The following is a 25322-nucleotide window of genomic DNA, read 5'->3' on the forward strand; positions in this document are numbered from 1 at the left end:
AGTGTTAAAAACAGAGTCAGCCATGAAGATAACACACTACATGAGATACATACAAGTGGATCTATATTTGAATGCAAGTGCCAAGTATGATATAATGTACACTATCAAAGGAAAAAGACCAATGGGTACAACCATCAGTTCACATTTCAACCAGCTCAATGCAGTAGTTGACTTCACTGTGATACCGAGCAGCCGCATGCAATGAGCAATAACTTTTGAAGTAAGTATGGAACTTGAATAACCCTTAAATGAAATTAGCCAACATCTAATAGCATCTTTAAAAGAGAATTAAATATTGCATGCAGTTATCACAAAAAAGAATCCATTAGGCACTCATCCAACCATGAATCATAAAAGATATTTCGCTGCTCTCTTGCTTACCCTGTGTAGGGGCTGACACCAAGAAAATCCTCAGCTGCAGTTAAGTCTGAGATATGAGCCTGCACAAGACATAGTAATGCAATTTCAGATGAGAGCCACTGTCATATTGCAAACAGCACAACAGATTCTTGTTGAAATTCCAGGTTCAGTATAACCTCAAAAAACAGCTGGTAATCAGTGGGGGTCAAAGGCTGGCCATAGAGAGTTGCATTAGCTCCTAGTTTGCGTCCTCTTTGGGTGTATCCCTTGGATAGCCCACTTAGTGGATTCATAACAGAAAGATCCATTTTGTTATCAAATTCTACACCAAACCACCATCTCCTTACAGCCTGTAAGCTACTATACTTGTGGTGACATACAGGCAAGTTGCAGCCCTTCAACAATCCAGCAGTGTTTTGGACAAAATCAGTTTGTGTGGCAAATTGCCACATAAGCAGCTTGCGTTTGAGGGCAACAGTATCTTCTGAAGGTGGCCTTTCCCAAGGAAGTCTTACATGGGGTATAAGCCATTGTAGACCCCTTACTGTTTCACGATAATCTATGGGCAAGCTCACAGCTAGCCCCTCAGAAAGAGCAAACACCTGAAGATGTCCTGCCATACCCTGCAAAGCCAAGCTTATTAAATCAGCTTTGACAACACCTTGTAAATACAAAACAGGGTACAAAAGAAAACCTTCTTACAAGTCCGGAAAAAACAAGCTCACCAGAAGGTTTCTGGAGGGATCAGAAACTATGGATCCCATGGTACCTATTGACAGAGCACCTGCAGCAGCCAGAGTTGTTGAAGAAATGGATAATACTCCAGCAACAAAGGATGTTGCAAGTAGACTGGCTGTAGCGAAACTGTACAATGCAATGGATACAGCAGGAATAATATCTACAGCATGTGAATGCATGCAGTTAGAAATGAGAAAACGGCACTCTACAGAAGAGATAGAAGAGCAAAATATATCTGCTTTTCAAACCAAAAAAGAAATATATACACACAGAAAGACAACATACAATGCCGCACGCGGATGACATTGGAGGGTAAATTGAAGTTTCCGGCAATATCCATTGTCTTGTTCTCAACCACAAGTATTGTCAGCAACGTATTCTCTTCAGCCAAAGCATGAAGCACATAGATGCTTTTAGACACTTCTTCGAACCTGCACATTGCAATATTATTACTGGAGTCATGAAAAGAGCAGAGACAGAAAATAATGAAAGGTTTCAAGGCAGATTGTTTGGTATATAACAAAATTACCCTGATGCTGTTGACAGTAACAAGGAGGTATACAAATTATAAACAGTTAAGATTAGGCCCCAACGGCAAGACTGTTACTGTGTAATGAGAGGTTAATTAGCAATCAAATCATGACGGACCATTGGAATCAAGATTCTGATAACTGCATAGATTGACATGTTATAGGTCCATGCACAGTGAGGCTCTTAATCAGGCCCAACAAACCACCTATAAGCCACATGCTGTGACATGCACAACATGCAACAGCTGTCTCAATTAGTCCAAGCAAAGCACTTGAAAATGAAGAGTAAATTGCACAACTGTGAGACAACTACTTGCTTGTACTTTTAGGTAAGATGTGAGAACATGTTAGAATCCCAATTTATGATACAGCTGGCCTGCTATATAACTGTGTTATGTACATGTATGGAGTGATTTGGGTTTTGGCCATGCACTTGCCTTACTATCTCACCACCCAGGATCATCAAGTCATCAGATGCAAATGAAAACACAGGCTTTGAGAATTCAATGAGTACAACCACATCCCGGTCCCGAGACTTCACCCTTGATGTTGTGCTCAGTTTCACCTCTGGTCTAACAGAGTCTGCAGCAGAAAACAAAGGTTAGAAATAATCCTTATATGTTTTCAAGCGAAATAACATTATGACTGATGTTAAAGACACTAAACATAGGGATGAAACATTTTGTTTGCCTAGTTAGCAGTAGCTTAGTGGCTGGATCTGACTCATCTCAAGTACACAAAACATTTAAGCGTGCCAAACAAAAAGAGAAGAAGTGGTGTTGAGAAGAAACAGCACGGACCATAGAGGAAAGTGACAGCATTGGGCTGGACTACGATACTTCCATCTCTGCTCACTATATGACTGGTATCAAGGCTCACAGTGACCACAGCAAAAGACTTCACATTTGAAAGCTGAAACAAATGAGACTGCAGATATGAGCTGCATTGCACGAATCTCAGAAAGCCCCAATCATCAACTACAGAATCAATATTGATGATTTCCATGTGCCATAAAATACAAAATTAATTATGAAAAAGCTCTGAATCGTAGTAAGGAAATTCATGTGAAGAGGAATCATACATGAAATGCAAAGCGGCGATTTCCATGGCTCTTTCGATGCATAACCATGAGAATGCCGTCACTTGTATTGAGTACACTCAAAATCTCGGAGCTTGTATTTCTTACTGGATCAGTGAAATCTAAGTATATGTTCAATTCAGTCACCTTGTTTGTGGCCTGGGCAGTTCTTGAAACATTGCTAATCAGAACCCTAGAATCAGGGATTGCTGTCCACAAATTTACTGTGGCCGGTCTACTGTCTGCAGAGCCATTACTTCAAAACATGAGAATCTTCAATCCAGAATGAGAAGTACAAATACCTAGAGACAACTCAAGGTCCAGTGTGCTAATGATGCTGTTTAAATGCACTTGATCAAAAATAAAGGCTCAAGTCAAATGGTCATCTTAAATAGCCCAAAACAACACATACCCAACTGATTAATAGCTGATAAATTTGAGTTTCCTTCCAAGAGCACCCTCTCTGTGTTTATGCACAACCCTTTGAAGTATACTGAAGTACCCTTTGCTCTTGACCTCTCACTTGAGACTGCTATACTGGAGCCATAATTGCAAATACTACAAGATTTCTTCAACCCTGAAGACAACACTGCCCTTCTCCCTTCATTTATCATCTGAAACACAGGGCAAGGGCACTAATTAAACAAGATCTAAGCTCAACATACACTAGCAAGTAAACACACAACATAGAGAAGGCAAATTTCAGTGCATGGCTCATAAAAATCCCACAAACTCAGTTGTACTGTCTGCAAGTTCCCTTTATTCTAAGCTGAATGTTGGTACACAAGAAGCTTCTTTCCCTTGTAAGCAGGACCACAGCTACTATCATGAGGTTGGCTGACAACCAAAAAGAGCTTTTAGTTACCCTTAAACTATTTCTGGAGATTTTGCAACACTAAAATCTCAGACGCTACCAAAGGCAACATTATCAAGATGGGAGGGACATCAATTGTTTTACTGCATACATAGAGGCAATGGATTTCAGTTAGAGAGGCCAAGTCTTATGTTGGACGTATGCTGTTAACCCCTCCAATGATGTCCTCATCCTGTGGTGTGACGTGCATTGGAACCTGAAAGCTGAGATCCGGGAAGTTCTAATCCATTGAAAAATGACCATGTCCAATATCCCTATCAGCATGAGGTCCAAAGATTGCTGGGATTATGGCCAGCCTCATCTTGATGACCTTGTCACAACCTGCAGGACTTCCATTCTGTTGGACTTGGCCATAACATCAATGGCAGCCAAGACAATAACGAGACTCCAATCCTAAGATACATCAATCATAGCAGTTTTTGAAATGCTAGTTAATATGGCCTGTTAGCAGATTAGTCAGTTCAGTTTGTGTCTCTTTCTTTGCAGTCTCTTTCTCCCTCTTGTGTTGTGCAGTCTATTAAAGCAGTTTCACACACTTCCATCCCTGCACCCACTTCTGACATAGTATTAGGCATCCATGTTCAGGATCTTGGTGCTGATTTCTGCTGCTGCTCATCCACCCTCACACTTCTGCATAGCTGACCTGCCTTCTCCTAACTACTGCTGCCCAGGCAACCCCTATATCTCTGACCCATGACAATTCCCCCATAACCTTTTGCAACCAATACATGCTTCATCATGTATAACCAAGTGGAATGGTTGGTATCATCAAACTTGTCATCATCAAAAGGTATCCCAAACAACTCATTCTAATTATATGCCATCTTTGCACACACTAAACACACAAATGCAGCTAAGGCAACTACTCAAACTTGTTTGAAAATGGACAAGGGAGATGCTGTCCCAACACTTGTGTGCAAAAAAAAAAAGGCTTAAAAATAAAACTCATGCACCATTACACCAAATTTAGCAACCTGTTGATGCTAAATTTCAGCTTGATTTTCCATCCGTTGAGGCAATCAATAGGCCCTAATGCATCCATAGAGGTTCAGCCAGCAAGCCATAATGCATCCATAAGTGCTAGTGCTTCTACTTCGTGTGGTTCTACTGCCACTTTCAGCTCTTTAGGTGTTATAGCTGCTGCTCCTCCTACTGCCAATCAAGTACCTTGGGATATGTGTGATGCTCAAACTATTAGTCTGCCTATGTTTGTTATTCAGTCTGTCATCTCCTGGTCGTGAGCTCCTGTCAGAGTCTGATGGAGACATAGGAACTCTAGCAGTTTAGGTGCATTTTCTTTATTTGTCAACTTCCTGTGTGCATTCCTAGGTCAGTTTCTGCTTTCCACAATCTGCCTACATCTGCCAGACATTGTCATTGTCATCTGGGATTTTTCCAAGGCCTCCCCTATTTTTTCTGGCATTTTTCTTCAATGACCAGCATTAAATGCTAGTCAGCCAGCTTTTTTTGCACCTACTGGTGCAGGTTGGCCAGATGTGGGCATTTATGGCTATTTATAGCCAATCCATCACTTGGCAAAGAGACGCACTCTTCAATCTTCAATCTTCCCTTTGCAGGTACACACTCCGACACTTAGACTCTCCATGCTTGGAGCTGCCATCGTCATCAGCCTAATCTAGTGCCCTCAATGACACTTTGGGCTCAATCCAAGGATTGATCAGTCCATCATCATTGTATCAGCATTCTTCTTCAGTTTGTGCAGTATTCTTCCTTTATCTTCTACTTCCTCTTTCCCTCTCTCTCTCTACTTCTCTTTGTGTTTGTGTTTCTCTTCTATTGCACACTCTCACATGGTATCATCACCTAAGTGAGGACACAATCTAGAGATCTCTTGTGGAAGAGTAGGTTTTCATTGCGGAGAAGCAGCCGAAACCTTCAAAACGCAGATTTTTAGCTTGTGTTTACAACCCATATAGGTGGTCCAAAGCCCAGTCGACCCTTCCAAAGACCAAATGACGTCATCCAAGACCAGGCAACCTTGTCCAGTCATCAAGCAACCCCAGCTTTCTGCGTTTTGCAGCAAACACAACTTTGTGTTTTCACAGCAAGAGCTTCCCAATATAGGTGGCAGCTCTTTGGCATGAGCGACAACCTCTTGGTGCACATGAACCCTTCTAGTGGCGGCAAGCACTAGTCTTCCTTTGATAAACACGGTTTTTTGGGTAATTGCAAGATAGAAGATATCTTACCAATTCACGAGCTTTGATGACTCAAAGGAGGAGCTTCTTTCTAGACACTTGTGAGCGGAGACGCGATTATCGGGATTATAGTCGGTGAGAGGAGTCCCCCATTCGCACCCATCCCCCTTCTATTCATCTATCATAGAAGGCTCCATCCAAAGTGAAGATGTCGTCCTTGATACCATCGACACAGGTGCCTATCTTACCTTCATTACCCAAAGAAGACAAACTATATGGTTCAATCTATCCGTTGCAGTCATGTAAGGTGGAGTGCATACTCGACACCTTCGATCTTTGGGCTCTTGTTTTAAATTCCATCCCCCGTCCTAAGAAGGATCCAACAGATGGGACTTCTATTGACCAAGCAAGCTTGTGGGATCTGCTCAACTCTCGAGTCCGATCCTTTCTCTTTATGAGCTTACAGGATTTTGTCCTTATGCATAATCACAGGTTGAAGACCACGGCAAAAGTGTCGAAGAATTTTTTGCATCTTTACATCAGCACAAGACATTTGCCCACAAGATTTCCCTTGAGAAGAAGTTGCAGATGCTCAATTGCTCAATCTTGATGATTCCTCCTCTATAAAGGAGCACATCATGAAGACGGAGCACATGAGAGATGAGCTTGCCTCTCTTGGTCAGATGATATCCTCTAAAGACATGACTATGATCCTTCTAACTCAGCCGCCATCTCCTTGGTTCAATGTCTTCTACACCAGCCTTATCACATCAAGGACCCACGAGACTCTCTTAAGGGAGGGGCTTTCACCACTTGGCTTAGAGCATGATGAGTGACTCAGAGAGGTTGGGGCCAACCATTCTAGCTCCACCAAGGCATTTACTGCAAGTACATGTGGAGGGAAGGAGAAAAAGGCATAGATCAAGGACAAGAAGCATGAGAAAAGGGAGAAGAAGCCTAAGTGCCCACACTGTGGGAAGGATACTCATCCCGAAGAGAAGAGTTGACAAAAGTACCCCCATCTGAAGTTAAAGGAGAAGGATTTGAAGGGTACAAAGGCTGCCCCACGACAACAAAATCCATCTTCATGCATGTATTTGCTAAGAAGAACACAACCCTTGCTTCTTCCGCTCAAGAGAAGCTTTAGCTCATTGACAATGGGTCTCTTCTCACATGACCTACAGACAGGATTAGCTCATTGACAATGGGTCTCTTCTCACATGACCTACAACTCTACCATTCTCGTTCAAGCAGTGGGGACTATTCCCTTATTGCTAAACCGGCAATCTTCTTCGACCAAAGTTCTCTACGTCTCAGATTTTAGGTTTTAACCTATTGTTTGTTCATGGTCTTACATAACTTGGTACGGGCATGGTATTTACACAGGATGTGGTGACATTGAAGAATGATTCTACAAGTGTCATTCATTGGACGGGATTCCAAGAGGGTGAGCTTTACGAGCTAATAACCTTAGCCACAAGGTCTTCCCACGAGCTTGGGCTGCTTTGGCATGCTCGTTATGGTCATCTAATTTGGACGCTATACAACAGGCTTCTTGGAAGAAGATGGTGGAGGGACTTCCTGATTTTCCTCCTATTCACACTTTGTGCCCTAGCTATTTGCGAGGCAAGCAATATAGGCAACCTCATCTCCAAGTTGCCACCTGGAGAGCTTCTACTCCACTTGAGTTGATTCATATCAACCTTTGTCAACCTGTGGGCATGGCCTCCCTTGGGAATACCAATGTTGCTTATAGACGACTTCAATCGTTATATGTGGCCTTATTTTCTGGAGTACAAGAGAGAGGTGTACTCTTGTTTTTGTGAGTGGAAGGTGTTTGTGGAGACATTGACTGCCTTCAAAGTTCGTAGCTTACGAGCCAATCATGGTGGAGAGTTTACTTCTAACATATTTTCTCAATTTTGCAAGGATCACGGCATTCAAGTGGAGTATACTCACACCTACTGGTGCAAGTTGGCCACATTTGGGCATTTATAGCTACTTATAGCCAATCCCCTCACTTGGCACATACTCGCACTCTTCAATCTCTTCAGCCTTTCCTTTGCAAGTACACACTCCGACTATCCATCCGTACTTGGTGCTACCATCATCATCAGCTCGGTCTAGTGCCCTCACTGATGCTTGGGGCTGCATGCAAGGATTGATATGTCCATCATCATTGTATCAACATTCTTCTTCAGTCAGTGCAGTATTATCCTTCATCTTTTGCTCTCTCTCTCTCTCTCTCTCTCTCTCTCTCTCTCTCTCTCTCTCTCTCTCTGTGTTTGTGTTTCTCTTTGGCTGCACACTCTCACACAAACATATACTCTTTTGATCCTTTTTCGATCAAGAGACTCATTATTTTGCACATCCACTTATGTTAAACTATGAAAAGTACTTGGGATAAGCTCGCATTTCTTTATCAAATCAAGAATGAGGCATGTATTGTCTATTTGAGGACGCAGATAGATTTGAAGAAGATATGAAGAGGGTAGCATGAATGTCTATCTTACATGGATTGCAAATTGGTATGATCAATTGGTGATTTGACGAGAAGATATCTAAGAGTTAACTCGTCTCTACTATGCTTGGCAAACTTCCACAATCCTATTAGACATTTACTATCACCTTGCAAGTGGTTTCTAAGGCCCATGGGCATCAGTACTCTCTCGATGAATTGACCACACTTCTATTGCAGGAGGAGCAAAGTCATCTCAACCACTCCGCTATTGCCTCGAATCTCAAAACTTCAACTTGTCAAGCCCAACAAAGGAAGATGCATTTCCAACTTTCCTCCAAATCTAAGTGGATTACCATGTGCATTTGGAAAGGAGTCTATCCAATAGCACCAATATGCCAATACGTACTTTCTTTCCAATTTTCATAGACTTTGCTTTTCAACACATACCATACAACAAAGGGATTCAATCCAATCCTTCCAACTCCCAACATGGTGGAAAGTTACCAATAGTAGTCAATCCAATATAATGTGAAGAAATGCGAGGGTTTGCAAGGAGAAAATGCAGAATGTACAAACACTACTTAAACACAATAACTCCAACAAAACACAAAAATTCAGACAAAGAAAAAAGATAACTCATAAGTAAATGAAATGATGTTGTAAGCAAATGAATAAATGAATCTACAAGATGCTCAAAAGCAAGACTATCCAATGACAAATGACTCTCGTGGGAGCAAGCTAAGATAGTTGTCAAAGATGATGCCCAATGAAGTCGAAAGAGTGGTGGCAACTACATGGTGTAGATGGTTGATAGTTGGAATAACTAAGATGTTAAATAGCAAAGCACAATATCTATTTATAGATAAGAAACCAACTAAAATGGAAAAGTTTGCTTATGGGACACATGTGAAGATATGCTAGAGCTTGCACAGAGAAAACACAAAATGTATAAACACAACAAGATGATGAAGTGTGGTGCGATGATGGTAAGGTGGTGAAGAATGGCCGGTGAAGACAAGATCCACCAAAGTATGCTTTGCACAATGAGATGCATAGAGTAGTGTGCTACATGATGAGCGAATGAACTAGGAGCAGAGGTAGAAGACCCAACTTCCAATGTGTTGAATGCAAAAGCGGAGTGCAATCTTAAATCACTGAATGCAAAAGAAAGGGAGATGTGGGTGGGACGGGAGGTAAGTGTGATAGAGAACGACAATTTTATGCTTAGAAGAAACAAAAGATACAATTCCAAGTATACATGTAGATGTATCTACATCTAGAGCCTCCTTGATTAAAATCGACATATTGAAAATTTTCCAAATCCGACACACCAACAAGAGAAACAAGGGAGGGTTTTGATTCATAAGCCTCAAAAGGGTTATACAAGCCTCACACTAATCCTAGTTGGGATTATGAAGATGGTTCGCACTTATCCCAAATGCTGTATATCTTCCTTAATCAAAGAGGTGGCCAACCTCATTGACCAGTCTAGATGTAGTAGAAAAGCTCCTAGGAGGGAGATAAGTCAAACCATACTTGTTGCGCATGAAATCTTCAAACTCCTCATCTGTCATGAAGTTAGAAAAAGCAGAAGAAAGTGAAGGTAAAGGCAAAGCATCGTCTTCCTCATTGATGTTGAGAAGCTCAGCTGCAGAGGGACAAAAGTTCGAGAGGAGTGAGCGTGAGAGTGTGACAACTGGAGAGAATGAGAGAGCAAAGACAAGTACGATTCAATAGGAGTGTACCAATGATGAGTTGGTACACAAAGAATAAAATATATTTTTACTGAGGGCACATGTACAATGTGTGTGTACTATACAGGAGGTTACCAGGCCTTTATCCCAGCAACCTCCCACTTTAAAGGTCCGATGTGAACCTCTAACCAACTCCCATGAGTCGTATGCAATGCTCGAGCTAAGCTTTGCTTAGACTTTTAGTGAGAACATCTACAAGGTTGTCTTGTGTTTTGATCTTGGTCAATGTGATTTGACCATCTTCCAAAATCTGTCTGATGAAGTGATATCGCACATCTATATGCTTTGTGCGTGAATGATTCATGGCATTCTTAGCCAGATACACAACACTCTGGCTATCACATCCCAAAACTGCAATACCCATAGACATGTTGAGATCCTCTGCAAGTTTGCTCAACCATATAGCTTTCTTAGAAGCTTTAATAGCTTATATGTATTCAGCTTCAATGGTACGGAGTGCAATGATGTTATGTAACCTGGAGCGCCAAGACACAACCCCACCAGCAACTGTGAAGACATACGCGCTGGTGGACCTACGAGTGTCCAAGTCACCTGCCATGTCTGCATCACAATAACCTTGCAAACTAAGTGCACCCTGCCCATAGCAAATACACTTTCTTTGTGTACCCTTTTGGTATCGAAGAATACACTTGACAACCTCCCAATGTGTTTTGCCAGGATTTGACATAAACCTGCTAACAACTCCCACTGTATAAGCAATGTCTGGACGAGTAGCAACCATAGCATACATAAGAGAGCCACAAGCTGATGCATAAGGGACTCCTTTCATAGCATTTGCTTCTAAGTCATCTTTTGGGCTGTTGGCTTTGCTAAGCTTAAGGTAAGGAGGTAAGGGTACCTCAAAAGGCTTAGCTTCAGCCATGTTAAATTTGTCTAGTACATTTTCAATGTACTTTTCAGCAATTTCTGCATTCTATCTCTACGAATCTTCATGCCCAAAATATGCTTTGCATTCCCCAAATCTTTCATGGAGAAGGCTGATTTCAGCTGATTTTTTAGAGCATCCAAGCTAGTCTTTCTTTTCCCAGCTAGCAACATATCATCCACATACAAAACAAGTATTATGGGGTTGCCATATGTATCCTTTTTCATATACAAGCAATGATCTACATGGCTGCGTGTAAACTCATGAGATAGCATAAAAGTGTCAAACTTTTTGTACCACTGCCATGGTGCTTGTTTCAGCCCATACAGGCTGCGTTTTAGCTTACACACCATCTGCTCTTTTCCAAGAACTACAAAGCCCTCCGGCTGTTTCATGTAGATTTCCTCATCAATGTCACCATGCAAGAAAGCTGTTTTTACATCCATTCGATACAGCTCTTAGTCTAAAATAGCAGTGAGAGCAAAAAGCACACGTAGAGTGATCATCTTCACAACAGGTGAAAAGACCTCTTGGAAGTCAATCCCTTCCTTTTGTGCATACCCTTTGGCAACTAGCCTTGCCTTATACTTGGGTTTCCCATCAACTATCTTTATTTTGTACACCCATTTGTTTGGAAGTGGCTTCCTTCCCTTGAGCAAAGACACAAGATCCCAAGTATCATTTGCATATAGAGATTTAATCTCTTCTTGTATAGCTAGCTCCCACTAACTGCTAAACTCACATGACTTGGCCTCTTTGTATGTAAGAGGCTCACCCTCATCTATAAGCATCACATAATGCAAGGAGGGGTCAAACCTATGTGGTTGCCTTCTTATGCGTGCAAACCTGCGTAACCAATGATCAACATTTTCAAGAATTGGGTCTACATTTGGAGGTATATTATTTTCAACATTTATTGGCTACTGTAAGCCATTTTCAGCATGTTGTTCATGCTGTGCAGCACCTGCATTTTCATAATCAGCAAGCCTATCTTGCTGTCTGTGACCTCCTTGTGCTTCTATTTTGCTGTCCATCATCATCTGGCTCAAAAATAACCGGCTGATCATCAGTTTCAGCCTATGGTACAGCACCATGAGGCTCATTTTCTGAAGTAATAGATGGCTGCAAACTCTGAAATTTTACCTTTTTCATATCTTTATTAGAGGCTAAAGTACCTTTCAGCAATTTTGCCTCACTAAACACAACATTACGGCTGCGAATAATTTTCTTGGACTGAGGTAACCACACTCTGTAGCCAAATTCACCCTCATCACCAGAGCCCATGAAAATGCCTTTGGTGGATTTTGGGTCAGGTTTGTTCCTCAGCTCATTCCTAACATGCACAAAAGCATCACAACCAAATATGCATAAATAATCATATGAGGCCAATTTACCAGACCAAACCTCCTCAGGGATACCATTATTTAAGGACCTGTTTGAAGAGCGGTTGCAAATGTGAACTGAGGTTTTGAGTGCCTCTCCCCAAAATTCACGAGGGAGATTAACAGTGGACAGCATGCACTACACTCGTTCACATAAAGTCCTATTATATCTTTCAACCGCCCCATTTGAAGAAGGGTAAGCTCCCTCTTAATACCATGCAAGTCACAAAAGGACTTGAATTCAATTGATGTAAACTCACCTCCATTATCAGTTCTCAAGCATTTCAGCTTTCTACCTGTCTCAGTGGTCACAAAAGCATGAAAAGTTTTAAAAACAATAAACACTTAACTTTTCTTTTTCAGCACGTATACCCAAATTTTCTTGGAACAATCATCAATAAAGGAGATAAAATATACAACACCATCCAACGATTTCACAGGCATACTACATACATCAGAATGCACTAAGTCCAAGACATTTGACTTACGAGAGACACCAAACCAAAAGGAATTTTTTATTTTCTTTCCAAACTAACACTCATTACAAAAATCAAGTTTAGAGCCTTTTCCATCAATCCTCTTCAAAGAGGTAAGAACATCAAATCCTTTTTGGCTCATATAGCCTAATCTCTTATGCCATAACTCCAAGTGGCTATAAATTTCAGCAACTGCAAGAAACTTGCCACTCAAGGCTTTACAGTGCAAACAATACAAAGTGCCCTTCTTGGTTCCTTTTGCAATTAGCATGGAACCCTTTTTCACTTTCCACAAACCACCACCAAACACTGCGGTGTAGCCATGCAAGTCAAGCTGACCAACAGATAGTAAACTCCTTTTAATGCCAGGCACATATCTGACATCTTTCAACACAAGCTCTTGACCATTGTCTAAAGGAAAGTGTACAGTGCCAATCCCATCAATGCTGCAAACATGGTTATTTCCAAGATACACCTTTCCATAACTACCTACATTAAACATAGCAAAACACTCCAAGCAGGGAGTTACATGGAAAGAGGCACCAAAGTCTACAATCCAAGTCTGAGTGACACCATCATGTACATCAATCACATCAGCCTTGGTAATCTGCATATCATGCATGTGATATACAAGGGCATCATAATCAACTACACATAATACATCAGCCTTTGCATCTGAAAGCTCCTCTATGACCACACTAGAGGCCACATTGGCCTTTTCTTTGCCTTTGGTTGCCTCAGATGCATCTGTCTTATCTTCCTTCTTCTTTTTATCTCCTGTGTTCTTCTTTCTCTCTTGTTCCTTCTTGTAATACATGCAATCAAGTTTCTTGTGGCCCTTCCAACCACAGTGATAGCGAGTAATGTCACTCTTTTCCTTTCCTTTGCTCTTGCTTCCGTTTCTCTGTCTTGCATTTGCATTTTTCTTTTCAGCCCTGCCTCTTATATTATAAGCTGAGTTGCTCCCTTCTCCACTAGACATATGTCTAATTTCTTCATTCAAGATAAAACCCCTCACCCCATCATATGAGAGATTGGGGTTATTGCTGAGTGAAACCACCAAGGTCTCCCAAGAGTCGAGCAGTGTCATGATCAAAAAGATCGCCCTCAACATATCATCAAAGTCCAAATTTGCATCTTTGAGCTGATTTAGAATCCCTATAAATGCACTCAAGTACTCAGCTACAGGCTTTGACTCATCCAATCACATATTCACCAACTTGCGCATTAAATGTGCCTGATTAACAGGTGTGGTAATCTCATAGGTAGCTTTCAGCTTTTCCCATATTGCATAACCTATATTTAAACCCTTAATGTCTGTCAAGATGTCATCAGTAACACCCATCTTTATGTAAGCCACATCTTTTTTATTTACTCTGGCCAAATCTGCATCAAACATTAATGCAGGTTTATCTTCTTGCAAAGCATCCTCACAATCCTTTAGAAACAAAATGCCCTGCATACGGTCTTTCCAAAGGTCAAAGCCATGACCATCAAATCGTTTGATTTCCATCAAACTCTTGATGTCTAAACTGGAAGAAGTTGCAGCCATTTTATCACAAACACATGAGTAAATGCACTAAACTACAGAAGCACAAGCTGAACCAGCAAAAATACACTACTATTCTTTCTCAACCAAGAGCAAATCTATGTTGTTTGTACATGAACCAGCCACCACACGAGCAAAAAAATGTAGAAATTTACCAAGTTTTGCACAAATCCCCAAAATCTCAAGTCCAAAATTGCATAAATGTCAACCAATCTGACCCAACTGAGCAAAATTTTGCCAATACATGAAAAGCCCCAATTTTCCGGGATCCAATGTCAAGAAATTTTGCTCAAAAGAGCAAAATTTTTTGACTAATTTGGCAAAATCCCCAAATTAATTGAGGTCACCACACACAATGTCTGCAATTTCTCACTTCAAAATCACTGACGGGCATAAACAATGTCAATCTGGAAGAAGCCCCAAATGTTCAGGCCATATTTGCACAAATCTCTGACTTGTGCCTCCAGCGCATGAACTCCCACCAAGAGTAAGTGGTGATTGAAAAATTTAGGGGAATTTTTTTTTTATTTTTGACCCATCAGGTGGGTCGAGTGGCCTGTCTGCCTGTGACCCGCGGCCGTCATTGCCCGTTGCCGCATCGATTATTGCTTGGTCCCCCCCTCCGCATGCGCCTGCGTCACGACTCCTGCCTCATCACGCATAGCTGTCTCATTGAAGCCCGCCAGCACTTGTGAAACGTTGCGACCAGTCTGCCTGGTCTATCGATGGTCCCCACTGAACCTGCCCTATAGGCTACCTATTTGTCACCTGGGCTGTTCGCCTGCGACTGTAAGTTGCACGTCTTCTCTCAGTTATCAGTTGACTGCGTGTCGAGAAACATGCAAAACCTGGCTCTAATATCAATTGTTGAGAAGCTCAACTGCAGAGGGACAGAAGTTGGAGAGGAGAGGGGTAAGTGTGAGAGTGTGACGGCTGGAGAGAGTGAGAAAGCAGAGTCAAAGTATGATTCGATATGAGTGTACCAATGATGTTTTGGTACACAAAGAATAAAATGTATTTATACTTAGGGCACGTAAGGGTGCATTCATGTACAATGTGCGTGTACTATACACGGAGGTTAAACCGGGCCTTTATCCTAACAATTGAGTCCATAATGCCTCCTCAAGGCCTCCAATGATGGAGAAGCCTAATAAGACATAGTAGCATCCCAAGAAGAAGTCTAAGATATTGTGAAACGGTTACATGTTGTCCATGTATCTCGCACAAAACCAAGCATCTACAATACCACTGGATACTCTTCAAAAGAGCACCGGCTCTAATACCATGTGAAGATATGCTAGGGTTTGCATAGAGAAAACTTACAATATACGAACATGACCGAAACATAATAACTCAAACAGTAATGAAATAAATGCAAAACCTAAACACAAACACAAACAGAGAAGAAAGATAACTCTCAAGTGAATGAACGAATGTTCTAAATGAATGAGAGAATGTACACAATGCTCAAGGGTAGAGCTGTCCAACAGCCAATGGCTCTCATCGGAGCAGGCCAAGGGAGGTGTCGACATGTATTATCCACCAAAGATGCATCCCGAATGCAATAACCACTAAACAAAGTAGGGGCTCATGAAAAAAAGTGCTGAAGACACAAAAATAACCTATTGTAGATGCAAATGCAAATCACGCCAATGCTGAAAATTGAAGGGCAACATGCCAAAAACCAAAACGTAGTAGTCTCTGGGATTGGAACTGGTAACTGCAGCAATGTAACCACCTGAAGATAATGGCAGCTAATCACTGGTAGCAATGGGAGGCTGGGCAACAGCTGTAGACCATGTAGTAGGAATCGATGGGGATTGGACAACTAATGGAAGAGGGCTGATGGCCAAAACCTACAAGACAAGGATGGGGCTGAATGGTGGGCAGCATGTCTATTTATAGATGTGGAAGGATCCTCCCAAATTAGGGTTTTGCATGTGGAACACAGAAACTCTTAAGAACCACTCCCTATTTAATGAAAAATTTGGTAATTTACATGTTTTGGGATTCTTTTATAGAGCTAATCAATACAGAATGAATTTTTAGCCCAACAAAACAAAAACTCTTCTTAGCATTAAAATTTGAGTTTGGGGCTGTTTTAATAAGCTAATTAAGGTCTAATGAGAAATGCTCCTTTTTTAGCTTAACACCCCTCTCAAGCCCAAATCTAGAATCAAAAAGGGACTACAAGCATAGCTTGCCCCGTGTTTAACGCCAAGACATCCCACCCTAAAGCAACCAGCCAGGGCATCGGTCATTGGATGCACATTAACTACCTGAGAACCTACCAAGACTATAGAGACAATGGTTATCTTATCTTGGGAGTCCAAAGGGCCGCCCTAGAGAGACCAAGGTATCAAACAAAGGGTGCTCTCGTCGGCTTCTTGGTGGCCTATCAAGACCTACAAAGGCGAAGTAAACCACTTTAAACTCTTTTTAAGTAATTATACCCATGGGACGCAATAAATGGATGGTTCAATCACAAAACACAAAACAAACAATATGTACCCAATCACCCACAAGGGCATCAATAACGAAGGAAAAAAATGATGAGGCATGTATTGCCAATGGAGACAACTTAGAATTTGCTCATGGGTACTCTACACAATAAGATGCATAGATAAATGCTACATGATAAGAATGCACATGCAACAAGGTGCCACTTGGATAACGTCCCTCGTGAGGGAGACTATTCCCTTGCCCAAACGCCCTATTACAAAGATGATGTTCATGCAATACAAAGTATGAGTACAAAGGAAAGGTAGGCCAATATCAAGAATAATACTGAAACCTATATGTACGGAGTGAAGGGTAGGAACCCCCCCCTCCATTATCGATGTCAATGCCGAAGGAGGAAGAGAAACCTAATGTCAACGAACTTTTTGTGGTATCAAGAACCATGAAGAATGGATAAAGATGAAGCACCCCAACTCGAAGAGCTAGAAAGAAGCATCCCTTGTAGTAGCATAAAACTTGCCTTTAAAAATTATCTAAAGGGAAGTTAATATAAACTAAATTGCATATGCGTACATGAAATCAATCAACAAATAAACAAAACACTCAATACGAAAGCCAGAATGCTTTTGTTCCTTTTACCCTATCCTTGTACCACATAGCCTATACACTTGTTTGCTACATGGCCCGCTGTCTCCTTCATTGCTAGTACAATGGTCACCATGCCAAGAGCTAGAAGTACGAGAATTAGACTTTATTTTAATGATATCATTGAGCCCATTTCTCATTCTAGTAGCATAGCATCAAGAGATACCTAAAGAACATCCATGTTTCTAATCCAAGAAGGACCAATGCAAACCTATATGTTAGCCTCATACTGAAATACAAAATCTTGCAAGAGATATTAAAATCTACATATCAAAGTCCCATTGTGAGATTCTTCTATGCTAAACACAATAAAAGTAGAGCTAAAATTAAGAATAAAGAAAAGAAATATGTGAATGTGTAAATGCAATGAATGGAAGACAAATAAAAGAGAATCGTAAAGTTGAAGTGGCCTTAGGGCAAAAAAGCCTATGGGCCGAGTGGACTCATTAGCCTAAGAAACTATAAGTGCTTAGTAACACTAGACTAGCCTATATTACCTTTAGGGACCTAGAAAATGCTAGCCTAAGGATGTGATTGCCATTGCACACATCCATTAGCAAGTCTATACCAATGAAACTCATGGTGAAATGGAGAAGTGGTCCTAGGTGGGGATGCATCAAGAGACCCTAACATGGTGGCTAAAAGTATATCACGAGGATGTGAAATTTTATTTCTTTGCTTAGCATTTGATTAAAAGTTAATCAAATGTGCTAATGTGACTTGCACATGTGAGATACAAATTAATTATTTCACAATGTGAGACCCAAGACCTTGAAATATCAATTTATGCCAAAGGCAAAAGTTGTAATAAGTTATGTCTAACAAGTACTAGGTGTGGTAGCCGATGTCAAGTCTTGGCCTAGACTAATTTATTGGCCTCTAATGTCAATGGTGACATAAGAGACGAAGCACTAATCAATTAATTAATATGAGTCTAAAGGTCAATAACTACTTGGGGATACTTGGAAGACAAATTGGCCTAGTCAATTTAATTATTAGCTTGTGAAATCAATTTTTGAGCACCAAAATATTTATTTAATTAATTTTAAAATTAATATTCTAAAAATTAAGCTCAAAAATGGAATTAGAAGCCTATCATTTAGCAAAACTTGCCCATGCAAGTGAAAAAAACGTTTTTAGTAGCTAGTGGGAGACTATTCCAACTATTGTGAGATAAAAACGGACTGTTAGAGAGCAAGGAGATGCTACTAATGAGATTTGCAACCACCAAAGACTATTCCTACAACACATGATAGCAATTTGGAGCCCTCCAGAAGCAGGTGACAACATACATGAGGGGGCCATAATCTTTTTGGTGATCCTAACCTATTGGTGACAACTTTCATGGCTCTTTGAGCAAGGAAACAACAGTTTTTTCAGTATTTCTCACGATGGAACTCTAAAATTTTCCTCTCTCTAGCATCCTCTGTCATCCCCCATCCATCTCTCAAGTTATCTTAGCAAAATCCAGTCATTTAAGTCATATGAGGTAGAGATATTGGAAAATCTCTACTATAAACCCTAATTTGCAACAATAGAATTTAGGGTTTGGCAACCACTTAGGAATGCATGCTCAAAATTAAGGGCCTATGACTTGAATTTCAACAAGTAAAATTGAGGAATTTCAAGGAGATTCAAAAGCCCAACCAACCAATATCAAATTTAGGGCTGAAATTATCTTTCAAGGAGCAAGGTAAAGGCCAATCCTCGAGCAAACCAAGGGGCAAATTGGTTTGGAGGCTTATTGGTCAATTTTGACAACTCAGAGAATCTTGGTTATACTCCATCCATTTGCAATAAAAATTAAAGAAATACCACAACAAGTGTCAATTTTGGAGCCAATAGGCTGTTCATTGTTCAAGATTGATTGGTAAATGTTTGTGTTTCAACATTTCATTAGTTGTTGCTTATTGTAATTAAGTTATAATTAGGTTATTACCATTCCTATCCAAAAAGGAAGGCTGGTTTCAATTGGAAGTGCTTGTGGTGAAAAATCAAATGCAACATAATCACCCAAACCTTCAAGAGCCTTTTGGGCTGGGGCTGAGGGAGTTATCCATATGCCACGTGTCCAATGGTGCACCACTAAGGTGGCTACGCACCAAGAGTAGAAGCAATCACTGCAAAAACTTGAGGCATATCCCTTTTCGATTGTCCAAAGGGAGTACCACCCATGGATGCAATCAGTCTGCTATGGGTTTTTAGCTAGAAGACATACCTATTTTTTTAAGGGACTTGCACATGGGTTTAGTTTCTTTGGTTTCTTTGGCTCCATCCGAGGAAGGGATCGCATCCTTGTTTTGGATTGCCTTCCCATCTTGAGAGTTCTTGCCAGCTTCAGATTTTTCTTTCAAAGAAAAGCATGTCAAAGCCCCCTCTAAAATTGAGAATCGAGAAGAGGTATTTTGAGAACTTGATCATGCAACCTGGCATAATGCAAGAATCGACATTCAAACTCATGAAAGGTCAGCAATCGAGATAAAAAATTATATGCTACATAAAGTGGAAGTATTTAGGAGATAGCTTAAAAATTGTGACGTGATCATCATTTGACTTTGGTGTTGGTAGTGGTGGTGAGCTTACAAGTAATCTCCGATACTTAGCCAAGTTGACCACCCCTTTCTTAACAGAAAACTCCACCAATTCATAATCAAGATTGATATGACAATCAAATCTTTCCCCGCATAGCAATCAAGGAGATAACTCCGGTGATTCGATGCTAAGGGAAAATGTTGTAACTATGAGTGAAGCTCAAGATGCAACTCAACAATTGCTATAGTATTGACAAATATGATCAGAGTGGACTAGTCAAGGGTTTAACATGGGCTCTAAACCAACTACTAGGTTCCAAAGACCCTGAGACTCTACCATCTATTGCATAAGGTTAGACTAAGTTGTAAAATTAGGCCCATAGAAATAAGTCTTAACTGTAAAGGCATTCTTGGCTATAGCAACTAGAATATTAGTGTTGAGTGAGTAATTCGGTCGGTAGGGTGGGAAAAAAGTAGTACATTTGGGAATAAATCCCGAAGTCCCTACCATCCATGTGGAATGTATGCACAATGGATCCATAAGAGGAAATGAACTAACTGCATGGTAGCCATATGAGTCATGGTAATGTTTCACTCAAGTGCAAAACACCATGAGTGAAACGGCTAATTGAAACATAATTTATAAATGAGAAAAAAAATTCCTTGCTTTTTTCAGGGTTTTTGCACTCTTTGTATACAAGATACTATCATTATTGATCTCGTATCTCCAAAAAAAGACATAATTTATTGATATAAAATGATTTACATGGTATAAATGTGCAAGCTGAAACTCACTGATCATAAAGAAAGCTATCTTATATATATTGTTCAACCATTCCACTTAGTGCTTTTCTTGGGGCTTGCACAAAGGTGAAACACAACATTTCAAGGGTGAGACATTTCACAATTACCTTGGTATAAGTAGGACAAGGAGAAGAGAGAGGTATATTGTAATCAGATGATGAAAATCCATGCATTGGAGTGACCCACAAACAGTGTGACAGCACACCATAAGAAGAGGATGGATATCCCGACATCCAAGGGGCCAATGGAATGCGTGATAGTACTCCATAAGCAAAGGATGGAAATCCATGTGTCGAAGGAGCCCTAGGTGCAAGTCCAAGGATGTTAGCCGTAGATGCACGTCCAAGGGTGTGAGACGGATGCCCAACACAATCATCCCAAGATAGACAAATGTACTCACTTGCAAGCGTGTGGAGGATAGTGTCAACGGGTGGAATTTTCAATAACAATGTACCAAGGTGCAAAGGATGTGAAATTTAGACCTAAGCCAGTGACAACGGAGAAAAGTCAATCTGAGTGATTATATAAGCAAATGAGAAATCTAAGTGAGCAATAGAAGGGAGGGGGACAAAAGGGAATTAAAAATGATTGTTATCAACTTCATGCTCAAACAAAACAAAAGACACATTGTCAAGTATTCTTGTGGACTGTATCTACTTTGAGAGCTTGCACATCAAAAGGAGAAACAAGGAAGGGCTTTGTTTCATGTGATTCAAACAAATTATGTGAACCTAACTCCGAACTTGGCTAGGATGAAGAGGATAGATCGCCAATTTTTTTGAATGCAATATTTCCTCCCTAATTCAAGAGAGTGGCTAGACTCTACCCTCATCAACTGATTCAAATGGTTTTACAAGGTTTTCAAGAGTGTCTACATGGTAGTTGGGATATCCAATGCACATGTTGTCAGAGTACAGCGGTGCGGAAGCGTAGGACTGAGAGAGAGAGAACGTAGAGAGAGAAGGGAGAGAAAGAGACAGTGGACGATGAAGATCTGCTGTATAAAGAATGCTGAATACAAAGATATGCAGATATATACACGGGCGCAGTGCGGTGGACTGCGTGTCTCCACCTCGACAATGCAACCTGCTGTCCACCTCGAAGTCCGCTGCAGTCTGCACTGTCTGCTGTCTGAAATCTGTGAACAGAGACAGAATCTGCGCGTCACCGGTCTGTAATCTGCGTCAGAGAAGTGTGTATAGACTGCTGGGAACGTCGGGTATAAATAGCCGACAACTGCCTGGAAATAGGGCGCCAGAAATGCCCAATCGGCTTTAATGCAGCCGACTGCCTGCTGCAGGTCGGACTGTCACGTGGCAGTCCGACTGTGCAGTCCGACTGCATGCAGTCCGGCTGGACTGCACCAGGCTGAAACCTGCCTGGCTGTGATCTCTCTAACACCCCCTCTCAGAGCCTGGGCAGGGCAGAAGCCTGAGGGATCTGGAATGTCTCCAAAGCAGAGCTTGAGGAAGCGCCTTCATAAACAAATCCGCAAGATTGTCCTCCGTCTTGCAGTACTCCACAGTGATAGTCTCATCCAGAAGCTTTTCTCGGATGAAATGGTACTGGATCTCAATGTGCTTCGTCCGGGCATGAAAAACAGGGTTCCTTGCCAAGGCAATGCAACTCTCATTGTCACATCACAGCAATGTAGGACGAGTCTGGGGGCACCCAAGCTCCTCCAATAATCTCCGAAGCCACACAACCTCGCATGTGGTGGAAGACGCGGCCCGATACTCCGCCTCAGTAGACGAAAGGGCTACCGTGGGCTGCTTCTTGCTACTCCATGAAATAACACATGCACCCAAAGTAAAACAGTAACCTGTAGTAGACCGCCTATGGTCCACGTCACCGGCCCAATCCGAGTCGCTCCAACCTGCAAGTATAAGATCTGACCCATCTATCCCTGCGGGGTAATGAATCCCTAAATCAGACGTCCCCCTCAGATACCGAAGTATCCTCTGAGCAGCCTGCCAATGCACCGTCTTAGGTTCACTCATGAACCCTGCCAAGAGCCCAACAGCAAAACATAGATCAACCCTTGTGTTGAGAAGCCAAATCAAGGATCCAATCAACTGTCGATAGCGGGACGCATCCGCCAAAGGAGAAGCTGAATGAGAAGTGGCCTTCCAGTTCGGATCCATAGGAGTAGAGAGAGCCCGACAATCCTCCATCTCAAAAGACACCAAGAGCTCCTGTACATATCTCTGTTGAGAGATAAAGATCCCCCTCTGAGACTGATAAATCTCATGGCCCAAAAAGAAATGGAGTAGACCCAAATCCGTCATCTCGAACGTCCGATGTAAAGCTGACTTCGTCTCTTGGACCTGCTGTGCAGCATCACCTGTGACAATCAAATCATCAACATATAATACAAACAGCACACAACCATCCTCGGAAGTGTAGACATACAGCTACGGATCGGCCTTGGACCGCCGATATCCCAACTGAGATTGGAGGAACGAATCAATCTTCTCGTTCCATGCACATGGAGCCTGCTTGAGGCCATACAAGGCCTTCTTCAACCTGTAGACTTTCCCATCTGAAGAACCAAAGCCAGGAGGCTGCTCAACATAGATCTCCTCCTTCAAATCACCATTCAAGAAGGCCGATTTCACATCCAACTGATAAACAAGCCATCTCCTATGGCCAGCCAAAGCAAGAACAGCTCTAATGGTCGCCATACGAGCTGTGGGGGCAAAAGTGTCATGACAGTCAATCCCTGGGCGCTGTGCAAAACCTTTAGCAACAAGGCGAGCCTTGTGCTTATCCAAAGTACCATCACTGAGGTATTTGATCTTGAAGACCCACTTGACTCCAATCACCTTCTTCTTCGGGGGGCGGGGCACGAGTGACCAAGTGCCATTCCTCTCAATAGCCTCCAACTCAGCTTCCATAGCTTTCTTCCATGGGGCGGACTGTAAAGCCTCCTTCACGGAGGTGGACTCTCGATCCTGCATAACACGAGTCATCAAACAATAGTTGGAGCAAACAAGCTCCGCAGAATGTGCATGGTGCCTCCGTGACCACCGCGGACCATCCTGCGGTCCCCACTCCTCAGGAACCCCCTCGATCCCTGAATCACGAAGTGTGTCACAGGCCCAGCGAGGAGGAGGCCGAACCTCCCCTCGTCGTTCTCCATCAGCAGAAGACTCTGGAATATCCACCGGTGGTAACTCCTCAGAGGTGTCCGGTGGAACAGTAGACTCTATGTCAGAAACAAAATCATAATCAAAAGGCACGGGCTCCAGTGGAACTGTAGAAGGAGCCCAACTCTCCCCTGAATCTCCAAGAACGGGATGCTCCTCACCCGGTGAAGTAGCCGGAACCTCCACAAACCGCACATCACGGCTAGTGTACACATCCCGCTTGACGGGATCATACAGTCGGTAGCCTTGGGACTGGGAGCTGTAGCCAACAAATACCTGTTTTCGGGAAGCTGCTTCAAATTTATCACGGTGAGCCTTGGGAATGTGAATATAGGCATCACACCCAAAGACCCGAAAGTAAGAAACATCTGGCTTCGTCCCAAAATAAGCCTCAAACGGGGTCATCCCTTCCACGGCCGAAGTAGGGGATCAATTAAGGATGTGGACTGCCGTAGCCATAGCCTCGGCCCACAAAACCTGAGGGGTTTGTCGGTGCTCCATCATGGTGCGCGCCATCTCGATCACACTACGGTTCTTCCGTTCAAGAATACCATTTACTTGAGGAGTATTGGTATTGGCAAACTCCTGGTGAATTCCTCTATCTGCACAAAACCGAGCAAACTCATTAGACACAAATTCACCTCCCTTGTCGGATCGCAAGGTCTTCAACTTCCGGCCTGATCGGTTCTCCTCAAAGAGAAGCCAATCCTTGAAGTGCGAGAAAGCTTCTGACTTCAATGCCAAAAAGTAGGCCCATGTCATCCTGCTATAGTCATCCACGATCAGCATGAAGTACGAGCTCCCACGCAAGGACTCATTCCTCATAAGGCCACATAGATCCGTAGATACTAGCTCCATCGGTGAAATAGACCGCCGCGAAGCTGTGTGGGGAATGGCATCCCTATGCTGCTTCCCCCGAATGCAAGAGACACATGGCTGCTGGCTCACCACTATATCCGGCAACCCTCGAACAAGCTGTCCACGTGACGCCCTCCGAAGATAGTCATAGTTCAGGTGACCAAACCGAGCATGCCATAACTCTGACTGTGACTAAGAGGTAAGAAGAAGAGTAGAGAGGGCGGTGAAAGACTTCAGTTTGTAAATGCCGTTCTCCTCATATCTGGATAAGAGAACCTTCCTCGATCCACGATCAAGGACTCGCATTGTAGTACTGTCAAACTCCACCAAGAGACCAAGGGAGCAAATCTTATGAACTGAAAGGAGATGGTACCCTAATCCTGGTACATGCAAAACCTCTGAGGTATGGGTACCACCTCGTCCATCCGGAATAAGCTGCATCTTACCCCGACCTGCAACAGAAACTAAAGAGCTGTCTCCAATGAGAATCTGCCCACGCGAGGGTCGCAGTTGGGCAACACCATCTGATGAAGGAGTCATGTGCCGTGAGGCACCACTATCAACAATCGACTCTCGAGCCTGGGGAGCCGTCATCGCAGCATCAGAAGCATTCGGTGAAGCGTCCTCA

The 25322-nt window shown here is 42.3% G+C and overlaps 1 protein-coding gene across 2 annotated transcripts in view; it reads right to left on the reverse strand.

Annotated features, from left to right (window-relative positions):
- Nucleotides 1-25322, reverse strand: part of LOC148025403 (uncharacterized) — a 50928-nt gene that overhangs the window by 21007 nt on the left and 4599 nt on the right. Inside the window, exons 2-9 of one of the 2 annotated variants that reach the window (XM_087692517.1) lie at nt 3119-3320; nt 2710-2948; nt 2429-2540; nt 2066-2210; nt 1384-1529; nt 1086-1258; nt 537-983; nt 382-440 (exon numbers count right to left, since the gene is read on the reverse strand). In XM_087692517.1, coding sequence (XP_087548643.1) covers nt 382-440; nt 537-983; nt 1086-1258; nt 1384-1529; nt 2066-2210; nt 2429-2540; nt 2710-2948; nt 3119-3320 — 1523 coding nt within the window. The remainder of the gene's footprint in view (nt 1-381; nt 441-536; nt 984-1085; nt 1259-1383; nt 1530-2065; nt 2211-2428; nt 2541-2709; nt 2949-3118; nt 3321-25322) is intronic. The other variant, XM_087692518.1, reaches the window with a different exon arrangement.

Source organism: Lygodium microphyllum, chromosome 14 (assembly GCF_053477565.2).
Source record: "Lygodium microphyllum isolate KBCC chromosome 14, Lygodium_microphyllum_v1.1.10, whole genome shotgun sequence".
NCBI classification, from domain to species: Eukaryota; Viridiplantae; Streptophyta; class Polypodiopsida; order Schizaeales; family Lygodiaceae; genus Lygodium; species Lygodium microphyllum.